The following is an 11,710-nucleotide window of genomic DNA, read 5'->3' on the forward strand; positions in this document are numbered from 1 at the left end:
TCCTGTAGATTGAATAGTGGTTGCAACATCAAAATCATGGATTTGATTCCCAGGGAATGCATGATGTAGTCAAATGTTAACTATAAATGCAATGTAAGTCGCTTTGAATAAAAGCATCTGCCAAGTGCATTGATGCAAATGATCTGATCCATTAGACCAGCTTATTAACATTTACATTGACGTGTTTGGCATATCTTTTCAGTTCCCTGAAAATCAAACCTATGACTTTGGTGTTTCTCCTCTAATCACCTTCTGAAAGAGGAAGTTTAGACTGTTTTAAGATTGGCAGGACTTATCAGACGCATGCCAGGGTTATTAGCACTGCTGAGATAACGGTGAGATTGCGTGATGTTGTAAACTATAAAAAGTCATGATTACTCAGACCAGAGCTGATAAAGTTCAGCAGAAACTCTTTGACATTTTCTGTTGGTCACCTTTTAAACAAAAGGCCGCAATGGACTGTGTGTGTTTGATCTGGATTGGTTTGTTCTGAGACGTTTGTAAATGCAGCATGCACCAGTCATCTTCCCCCAGTCTGTTGTCAACAAAATAATGTGACAAAAGATTTCTATTTTAAATAAATGCTGTCCTTTTGAACTTTCTATTCATCTGAATCCTAAAAAAAAAGAAATGTATCACTGCTTCCACAAAAATACGGTTTTCAACATTACTATTAATCAGAAATGTTTGTTGAGCAGCAAATCCGCATATTAGAATGATCATGTGACACTAAAGACTGAAGTAATGATGCTGAAAATTCAGCTTTGATCACAGAAATCAATTACAGTTTAACAGATATTCACACAGAAAACAGCTTTTCTAAATACTAATAATATTTCAAATTTTTACTATATTTTTGGTCAAGTAATTGCAGCCTTGGTGAGCAGAAGAGACTTCTTTTAAAAACATCAACAAATCTCAATTATTCCAAATTTTTGAATGGTAGAGTATACAGTGTCTAGAGAGTGAGTTGTTCCACTTCACTTAAAAAATTGACCATAAATCTACATTTCAAAGCTGATGATTTTTTTTTTTGCATCATTGTTGTATATGCAGTACATGTGTTTGTGTGTTAACTGTGTGTGCAGTGGCGGAAAGTGAGCGGCGACACATGTTGTTCGGCCGTCCGCGGGTTCTGCAGTCTGACGCTGAGTACTGTGTGCTTCATCAACACGGATTCATCACGGCCTACAGCACACGCACACACACGCCAATCTGGAGCTCCTTCACTCTGGACAAAACCGTGAGAGACACGCTCATAAATACTAGGGCTGTCAGTCAATTCAAATATTTAATCGCGATTAATCGCATAATCGTCATGAGTTACCTTGTGATTAATCGCATATTTTTATCTGTTCTAAATGTACCTTAAATTAATAATTTTTTAAAAGTTTTTAAAACTCTAGTCAACATGGGCATGGACAAATATGAATGCTTTAAGCAAATGTATGTTCATTATTAGTGAAACCATACTCGACGTAGAGCATGAAGGCTAGACATGTTTCAAAGGTCATAGATGTTTTTTAAATAACTTGTTCGTGTCTATTAGACACATGACAGAAAGAACATAGAAGTATCAGGTTCCCATTACTTCTCTTTCTTTGCACTGAGCAGTTTACTTACACAAGCCTGTTTACATTATTTGCAGGACAGGGCAGCTCACTTCTTCTGAACATGCAAAACCTACATTGATTATTACATTTGTTTGCCTCTCAGTGCCCACATGCTGTAATTTGATGCAGCCAAGTTCTCAACCAAACTGTTTCCATTGTTATATTTTAGTGTTTCTGTTGTCAGACAAGCAAAGTAATATGAAATAATGAAAAAAATGGCATCTGGGCATAAGTCACTATTCTCTGCATTATTATCATTGTTTTTAACTTACTGTTTGAATGCTTTTACGATCCTTGGACTTTCCAGGAGTTAACCCGTTTAAAATTATGTGATCGCAAAAACCGTCTTCTTTTAATTTTTAAGGTATTGTTTTCATTATAATGAACTGATTCAAGAGCCCGGTCTCATGAAAATGCGTACCAGTAGCACGATTTTCTGTTTCTATTTGGCGTGCTATTAATACTCTGAAATTAACTTTGGCGTGCATATGATATGCATGTGTTTGACGTGCATAAAATACGCAGTTTTGGCATACTCGTATGTGGCTCTATGCATCAACCCTACAGCACCAATCCTAACGTAGACCGACTCTGCCATGTCATCTGCTTCTGTGGGTACATTGTCTTTTATCAAGTCCACAGTCGACGCAGCAGTCTGCCAGGAAATTGTAGAGCACTTCATGCTTCCTGCTGCCGGGAAGCTTTTTGGAGACGATGATGTTATTTTCCAGCAGGACTTGGCACCTGCCCACAAAACCAAAACTACCAGTACATGTCAGAAGTGCCAGTATGCACGGAAAAGTGGCACCCTTCAAGCACTCAAAGCAACATAATATCTGGTTTAATTGAAAGCGCTGCTTCTTTGCCGCTTGCTGAACAGAGGAGATGAAGATATAAAGAAAGGGAGGTGTGCGCAGTTTGTCCAGTTGTGTTTATGTATTGTTGCTAGACACTTTGTGCTAGGTTGGCAACATTGTGCATCTATATCTGTAACTATGGGCTAGGTAATGGGTCAAACAGAAAATGTGCACTGCATTAATCATGCATGGTAATAAAATTAGTGCTGTTAAAATTAATTTGAGCGTTCATTTTGACAGCCCTAATATACAGGTATGTGCCAAAAAAAATTTATATCGAGGAAAAGTTCATTTATTTCAATAATTTGTTTCAAAATGTTAAACTTGTATGTTATATTAGTTCACTACACACAAAGTGAAATATTTCAGGCCTTTATTTGTTTCAATTTTCATGATTATGGATTGAAGAAAAAAAAATCCAGTATTTGACAAAATTAGAATATCATGACAAAGTTCAACATTGTAGGCTCCCTGTGTCCCAATCTAGTCAGATAATTATAGCAAAACACCTGCAAAGGTTTCCTCAGGCTTTACATTGTCTCAGTCTGGATTAGTAGCTTCAGAATCATGAGGAAGACTGCTGACGTGACGCTTGTGCAGAAGACCATCATTCACACCCTCCATAAGGAGGAAAATCTCAAAAGGCATTTGCAAAAGAAGCTGGATGCTCACAGAGCGCAGTATTGAAGTATATTAACAGAGTGTTAAGAGGAAGGGAAACATGTGGTGCACAAGTGACAGGGATGACCGTAGCCTTGAGAGGATTGTCAAGCAGAAATCTGGGGGAGCTTCATAAGGAGTGAGACTGAGAAGAACTACATACAGACGTCTGCATGACAGCGGCTACAGCTGGAGAATTCACTCCTGAACCAAAAACAACATCAGAAGCGTCTGTGCTGGGCTACGGAGAAAAAGAACTGGTCCCAGAGTCTGGAGGAAGAGCGGAGAGGCACAAAAGTCAAGCTGCTTAAAGTCCAGTGTTTAGTTTCCACAGTCAGTGATGGTTTGAGGAGCATGTCATGTGCTGGTGTTGATCCATTGTCTTTTATCAAGTCCAGAGTCAACGCACGCAGCAGTCTACCAGGAAATTGTAGAGCACTTCATGCTTCCTGCCGCCAACAAGCTTTTTGGAGACGATGATGTTATTTTCCAGCAGGATTTGGCACCTGCCCACAAAGCCAAAACTACCAGTACCTGGTTTAATAGCCATGGAATAACTGTACTTGATTGGCCGGCAAACTCACCTGACCTTAACTTGGCCCAACAAAGTACTGAGGACATAATACAGTACATTAACACTTTTCAGGAGGCCAACGTGTGTTTAAGATCCTTTTTTTATTGGTCACATGAAATATTCTAATTTTGGAAATAATTATTGAAATAAATGAACTTTCTCTCAATATTCAACATATTTTTTGGCACATACCTGTATACACACAGTCTAGTAGTGGCATAGCAGTACTCTGGCAACCAGCCAGGACATCATGACTGATGCTTTCAGCTGAATATGCTCAGATCTGGTTCTTATGACAAAACTGTGTGTTTGTAGGCTGAAAGTTCTCCGGTCGACTCAGATTGTCTCCGGGCGGACGTTAGGATTCCAGCAAATGAGAGCGCAACATGTGACCAGTACAACAATGCTGGCAACATCACACATGCCTTCCTGTTCCCACCCAGTAAGTGTGTGTGTGTATTTTACCTTTTTTGACCTGGTAATATTTCAATCAGAATGTCATAACTGGATCTTCTCTTTGGTGATGTATGCAGGATTCTCCATTCATTTAGCACTCTTAAACTCCACTCCTTCAATCTCACACATATCTTCATACACTTTTGAGACCCATGCCCACATCTTAACATCCAATTAACAACCGATGATTAGAATTACGTCCTGCCTTCCAGTGTATAGTATTATTTAACTGTTTTGCTATATTTTACTAATTTTTTTTTTTTTCATTTTTCAGTTGCAAGTTGTAGAATTAAATTCTTCAGTGTTTTATTTATGCATAAAAAAATAAGTTATATAATTTATTCAATAACAATGAAAAAGTTCATGTTTTTTTTTTCTTTTTTTTTATTCATTAAGTAAAAATAAATTTCAATATTTTTATATATTCAATAATTTTTGGTATATTCTTCATACTTTTTTATTCTAGTTTAGTTTTCAATTAACAAATGTTTTTAAAAGTTAATAATAAAAGCCAATAAAAAAGTAAAGTTGTGTGTGTTTAACCTGTTTGCGTTGTCAGATCTAAACAGCTTGTCTGAAGATCAGTTTGACGCTCTGACACTTGGAAACGTGGTGCCCATCTTCCCACAGTTCAAGAGTGAGTGTTTGTGTTGTGAGTTTATTAATCGTGAGTGTTTGAGTCGTGAGTGTTTGTTTGGATCATGAGTCTTTGAATTGTGAGTAAATCATGAGTGTTAAATATGGTGTTTGAGTCATGACTGTTTATATGTGGTGTTTGAATCATTATTGCTTGATCCTCAATCATGTTGAGTTGTTAGTGTTCATTTGTGGCATTTGAATCATGAGCATTTGAATTGTGAGTGTTTGAATCATGAGTATTTATATGTGGCGTATAAATTGTGTTTGAATCATGAGCATTTGAATTGTGAGTGTTTATATGTGGCATATAAATTGTGTTTGAATCATGAGCATTTGAATTGTGAGTGTTTATATGTGGCGTATAAATTGTGTTTGATTCATGGGTGTTTGTTTGAATTGTGAGTTTTTGAATCAATCCTGAGTATTTTAATCATGAGTGTTTGAGTCACAATCATTTGAATCATGAGTGTTTGAATCATGAATTTGTTTGAATCGTGTTTGATTCAATTGTGAGTATTTTAGTTGTGTATGAGTCATGATCATTTGAATCATGTGTATGAATCATAAGTTTGTTTGAATCATGTTTGAATCAATCATATTTGAGCCATGAGTGTTTGAGATATGATCATTTGAATCCTGAGTGTATGAATCGTGAGTGTTTGAATCATGTTTAAATCAATTGTGAGAATTTTAGTCGTGTATGAGTCATGTGTATGAATCGTGAGTTGGTTTGAATCATGTTTGAATCAATCGGGAGTATTTGAGTCATGACTGTTTGAGTCATGACAATTTTAATCATCTGTATGAATCGTGAGTGTTTAAATCATGTGTTTGTTTGAATCATGTTTAAATCAATCGTGAGTATATTAGTCATGTTTGAGTGACGATTATTTGAATCATTTGTATTAATTTTTGAGTTTGTTTGAATCGTGTTTGAATCAATCATATTTGAGTCATGAGTGTTTGAGATATGATCATTTTAATCATGAGTGTATGAATCGTGTTTGAATCAATCGGGAGTGTTTGAGTCGTGTTTGAGTCATGAACATTTGAATCATGAGTGTATGAGTCGTGTTTGAATCAATCGTGAGTGTTTGAGTCGTGTTTGAGTCATGAACATTTGAATCATGAGTGTATGAGTCGTGTTTGAATCAATCGGGAGTGTTTGAGTCGTGTTTGAGTCATGAACATTTGAATCATGAGTGTATGAGTCGTGTTTGAATCAATCGGGAGTGTTTGAGTCATGAACATTTGAATCATGAGTGTATGAGTCGTGTTCGAATCAATTGGGAGTGTTTGAGTCATGAACATTTGAATCATGAGTGTATGAGTCGTGTTTGAATCAATCGGGAGTGTTTGAGTCATGAACATTTGAATCATGAGTGTATGAGTCGTGTTTGAATCAATCGGGAGTGTTTGAGTCGTGTTTGAGTCATGAACATTTGAATCATGAGTGTATGAGTCATGTTTGAATCAATCGGGAGTGTTTGAGTCGTGTTTGAGTCATGAACATTTGAATCATGAGTGTATGAGTCGTGTTTGAATCAATCGGGAGTGTTTGAGTCGTGTTTGAGTCATGAACATTTGAATCATGAGTGTATGAGTCGTGTTTGAGTCATGAACATTTGAATCATGAGTGTTTGAGTCGTGTTTGAGTCATGAACATTTGAATCATGAGTGTATGAGTCGTGTTTGAATCAATCGGGAGTGTTTGAGTCGTGTTTGAGTCATGAACATTTGAATCATGAGTGTATGAGTCATGTTTGAATCAATCGGGAGTGTTTGAGTCGTGTTTGAGTCATGAACATTTGAATCATGAGTGTATGAGTCGTGTTTGAATCAATCGGGAGTGTTTGAGTCGTGTTTGAGTCATGAACATTTGAATCATGAGTGTATGAGTCGTGTTTGAATCAATCGGGAGTGTTTGAGTCGTGTTTGAGTCATGAACATTTGAATCATGAGTGTATGAGTCGTGTTCGAATCAATCGGGAGTGTTTGAGTCGTGTTTGAGTCATGAACATTTGAATCATGAGTGTTTAATCATAAGTTTGTTTGAATTGTGTTTGAATCAATTGTGAGTATTTGAGTCGTGATCGTTTGAATCATGAGTGTATGAATCATGTTTAAATCAATCGTAAGTATTTTAGTCATGTTTGAGTCACGATTATTTGAATCATTTGAGTTTGTTTGAATCGTGTTTGAATCAATCGTGAGTATTTGAATCATGAGTCTGAATCATGAGTTTAAATCGTGTTTAAATCAATCGTGAGTATTTTAGTCGTGTTTGAGTCACAATTATTTGAGTCACGTGTATGAATCGTGATTTTGTTTGAATCATGTTTGAATCAATTGTATTTGAGTCAGGGTCATTTGAATCATGAGTGTTTGAATCGTGAGTGTTTATATGGTGTTTTCATGTGGATCTGGTCACTGATGGTGTGTGTTTGTGCAGGAGTCTGGCAGTATTTTCAGGAGGTTCTGCTGATCAAATACGCATCGCAGTATAACGGCATTAACGTGGTCACCGGCCCAGTGTACGACTACAACTTTGACGGACACTTTGACTCTCCAGAGCAGGTCCACGAGTAAGTATTACTGTATTCCTGATTCACTGAACCCGAGGTCCACCCTACATTTTATACTTTTTCCATAATCTGTTACTCTCCAGTGTGATTTTGATATTACTTACATTTATTTATATTATAGTTTTTTTTTTTTTGTGAATGCTTTGAATTAGCTTTAATTTTTTTGTCATCATGTTATTTTATTTCAATTTTTTGTAATTTTATGTAATTCCCTCCCACCTCATTTTCAGTTAGAAATTTCTTCAACCTAAATTTAATAATATTCTAGCTTTATTTCAATTGTAGAAAATCTCTCAATAGTTTTAGTTTTAGTTAAACATGATGTACATCACAGTACAGAAGTTAAAAAATAAATAAATGTAATTGTTTACAGTGTAATCATTCATTTTTTATTTAATTTTCAGGTTTGTTGCAGGCTCATCTATTCCCATTCCCACTCATTATTTTGCGGTCCTGACGAGCTGTCAGAACGACGCACAGACGGTTAGCGAATGTTCTGGTGAACTTCAGACGGTCTCCTTCCTGCTGCCGCACAAGAGCGACAACATGGAGAGCTGCGCTGTAAGTGTCATGCTTTCACTTCCTGTTCCTGCAGTGCCTCAAGCCACTGTCACACACTTCTGAAAACATGACTGCTGTGGATTCACTAAATCCCTTCGTCACGTGAATCCATTTGGTTCTTTTTTGATGAATCAGTGTGAATCACAATCAGAATGATTCAGTTTCTTTGTTTTGTTCCTAATCATGTCATCGGTCAGACGTACTCTGATGTCACATGACGTTTTTAATGTTTTAATAAATGATGCAAAGGAATATTTACAGTTTAATACTGCATCATAGTAGCACTCTAAATATCATTCATTTATTTATGCATATTAGGGCGAGACACTGCAGGTGAATAGAGTAAAAAAAATAAACTAATAGTTATGTTACCTTACTCACCCAGTTGACTGATTACGTTGATAGTTGCAAACATTTTTGTATTACATGTTTTCTAAAGTGTTAGGTTTAAATATGCAAATGAGCATTATTTAATGAAATATGCACTAATTTGCATACATTTCCAGTACAAAAAACAGAGGGGATTTTGGGGATCTCATTTTGACACAATTCAGTAAATACTATATATTTTTTTTCAGTTTTGGGGGGAATAAAATGTATAAAATCAAGCAACTTGTATATGAACAAACCCCTCTGTAAAAACCTTCAGGATATGGACAGGAATACAAATGCTCAGTGTGGTGTGTGTAAGTGCTACTGAAGTGGAGATTTATGGCTCAGTGTAGGAGAAAAAACTCTTGGGCTTTAAAAATCTGTATTGTAATTGAAATCTATCGGCACAAATAGATAAAGTGCTATAAAAGAAACACTTAACAATGACTTTTGGACGTTTTCTTTCCACTAGTCTGAAAAAACACTTAATGAAAAACCAAAATCTCACACTTGACAGGTGCATGAAAAAAACAGTTTCCCCTTAATTGAAATGATATAAATTATAGACCATTATTTACTATATACATACAAAATAAACACTCAGTTGTGACTCTAAGAACATGAACGTCATGATTTTCCATGAAGCACCGCTTTGAAACACTGTGTATTGTCAAATATAATAGAAATGCAGGTGAATATGACTGGGCTTGATCGTGGCGGTGACGCAGGTGTGTTCCATGATGCTCACCAACAGAACAAAAAGGTCACCGCTCATTGTTCTGGTCTCAGCTGCTTCTGTATTTTTTGAACCCGTGACATGAACAACGACAGACACCTGACAACACGAGAGTTCACGTGAAACCTCTGTTTGTGTGCAGGATGGCCAGCCGGAGGCGCAGTGGGTGGAGCCTCTCATGTGGATGCACCAATCACGCGTCAGAGATGTGGAGTGGATCACCGGACTGGACTTTTTTCAGGACGGCAAGCGTCCAATCGCTGAGCTCCTGCGTCTGAAGACCCGCCCCACCGCCGCCATTCATCCCAAAGCTTGAGTCTGTGTTTTGATCTGTGTGTTTATATATTTATTTGATCCTCATAACACATTCAGGCCCATTTTGACCTAGAAAAGATGCATAAAAATTCCTTAGTAAGGAAACAAATCTTTGCAAATGGCTCTCAAAATACACTTTTCTTTTCTTTTTAATTTGCTACAATAATTTTTTTTAAAGATGTTCAATACTTTCTGTAATACGATCTGTGAAGTTTTATTATTGTCAAAAAAACATTGTAAAATATATTAAGCCTTTTCCGCATATATCACACATTTTTAGACTGTATTGTGTTTTATGTGTTAAAAGTAACAGGTTATGCATGTAAAATTACTTTATTTAGTTTGAAAACTAATACGTATTTTGTTTTGTTAGAAATAAATATTTGGGCTTTATAAATGTAGACCATTTTGAGTAATCGTCAGTTATAAACTCAAAGAAATTTATTTACAGTTCATTTATTCCAATGGGGTTAATTACGGAAGCCAGTTTCCTCCACTGAATAAAAAAGTAATTGTGACATTTATCTCACAATTCTGACTTTTTTTCTCACAATTTTGAGTTGACGTCTCGCAATTCTCAGAGCTGTGAGAAATGAATTCACAATTACGAGTTATAAAGTTCAGTTTTCAGTTCAAGACTGATATGTTCACAGTTTTGTGTTTATATATTTATTTGACCCTCATAACACATTCAGGCCCTTTTTGACCTAGAAAAGATGCATAAAATACCTAAAAAATGCCTAGTTCTTAGTAAGGAAACAAAACTTTGCAAATGTTTTAAGGCTCTCAAAATACGCTTTTCTTTTCTTTTTCAGATTTGCTACAATAATTTTTTTTAAAGATGTTCAATACTTTCTGTAAAATGATCTGTGAAGTTATATTATTGTCAAAAAAAAACGTTGTAAAATGTATTTAGCCTTTTCCCCATATCTCACACATTTTTGGACTGAATTGTGTTTTATGTGAATTCTGAACATATACGTCTACTGATGAACCATTGTGGCATGAAAAACTGATTAATCTAAAAGTAACAGTTTATGCATGAAAAATTATTTTATTTAGTTTGAAAACTAATATTTATTTTGTTTTGTTAGGAATAAACATGTGGGCTTCATAAATGTAGACTATTTTGAGCAATCGTGAGTTATAAACGCAAAGAAATGTGTTTACATTCCAATGGGGTTAATTATGGAAGCCCGTTTCCTCCATTGACTAAAAAATGAAAAAAAAAAGTAATTCTGACTTTTTTTCTCAGAACTGTGAGGTATAAACGCACAATTGCGAGTTATAAAGTCAGAATTGTAAGATATAAATTTGCAATTCAGCCTTTTTCTCTCAGTACTTATCAAGAGTTATACATCTCGCAATTCTGCATATAAATAACTCACAATTGTACATTTATATCTCACAGCTCTGAGAAACAAGTCAGAATTGTGAGATGAGTCGCAATAAACTTCTTTTATATTTTATTCAGTGGCCGAAACGGGCTTCCATAGTTAATACTCGTAATTCTCAGGTTATATGCTTTTGTAAATTTCATACAGTGATATATTCAAAATCAGTATTGAAAAAAAATATATAGATATTTTTAATGTGTAATGTTTTATTTTAAATTTCTCAATTTTAATTTGATAAAAATGGGTAAATGCAGTAATGACATGGTAACATTCAAATCTTTGACATTGCAGTGCAATATGGTTTCAGTTTCAATGTAGCAAACTATGACTTATTTTGTATAAAATAATGATTCAAGGTTCAAATAAAGTGCAGATTCATGAGGGTTTGTGATGGTTTGAACGTATTCTGATTTCAGAGTAATAAATATTTCATTTGAAATGTGTCATAACCCATTAAAATAACTTCACATTTCTTGCCTTTTTTTTTTTCTTCTTCGATTTCCAGGAACCATGCGAGTCTTAATGCATGAGATCAGACTGGGCTGCTGCTGAGAAATGCAGTATCTGTCAATGTTAATGTTTTTGGCCACAATCATCAGGCGGCTCTAATCATCGCACAATGGGTTTAGGAAACGCCTGTCTGGTCTGATTAGGGTTAGTCTGGGTGTTCAAGAGGCCAGAGTCCTCTTGTCGCTTCTTTAGAACACATCAATTAAAAATAATCACAATAATAAACCGGCTGGTTTTAAATTGATGTGTCCTAAAGCAGATCATAGCTCTGTAGATTCATACCCTGAGGTGAAATAAACCTCCCAAAACCTCCTTTTTGGGATTTCAGTTTGGGATAATAGAATATAAAAGAAGTAAAATAGATAGAGGTTATCTGCTAGGGTTACGTCATAGTATTTTTAAATAGCTGTATGTAAAAACAAGTCTATTTACTGC

At 35.6% G+C, this 11,710-nt stretch overlaps 1 protein-coding gene across 1 annotated transcript in view; it reads left to right on the forward strand.

Annotated features, from left to right (window-relative positions):
• The window catches only part of LOC141289972 (ectonucleotide pyrophosphatase/phosphodiesterase family member 3-like), an 11,546-nt gene extending 400 nt beyond the window's left edge, over positions 1 to 11,146 (forward strand). The window contains exons 2-7 of the mRNA XM_073822168.1: positions 1,089 to 1,243; positions 4,020 to 4,146; positions 4,720 to 4,797; positions 7,252 to 7,384; positions 7,789 to 7,945; positions 9,196 to 11,146. Of these exons, the coding sequence (XP_073678269.1) occupies positions 1,112 to 1,243; positions 4,020 to 4,146; positions 4,720 to 4,797; positions 7,252 to 7,384; positions 7,789 to 7,945; positions 9,196 to 9,369 (801 nt within the window). The 5' untranslated portion in view covers positions 1,089 to 1,111 and the 3' untranslated portion in view covers positions 9,370 to 11,146. The remainder of the gene's footprint in view (positions 1 to 1,088; positions 1,244 to 4,019; positions 4,147 to 4,719; positions 4,798 to 7,251; positions 7,385 to 7,788; positions 7,946 to 9,195) is intronic.
• Positions 11,147 to 11,710: the final 564 nt, after the last annotated feature.

Source organism: Garra rufa, chromosome 17 (genome assembly GCF_049309525.1).
Source record: "Garra rufa chromosome 17, GarRuf1.0, whole genome shotgun sequence".
In the NCBI taxonomy this organism is placed as follows: domain Eukaryota; kingdom Metazoa; phylum Chordata; class Actinopteri; order Cypriniformes; family Cyprinidae; genus Garra; species Garra rufa.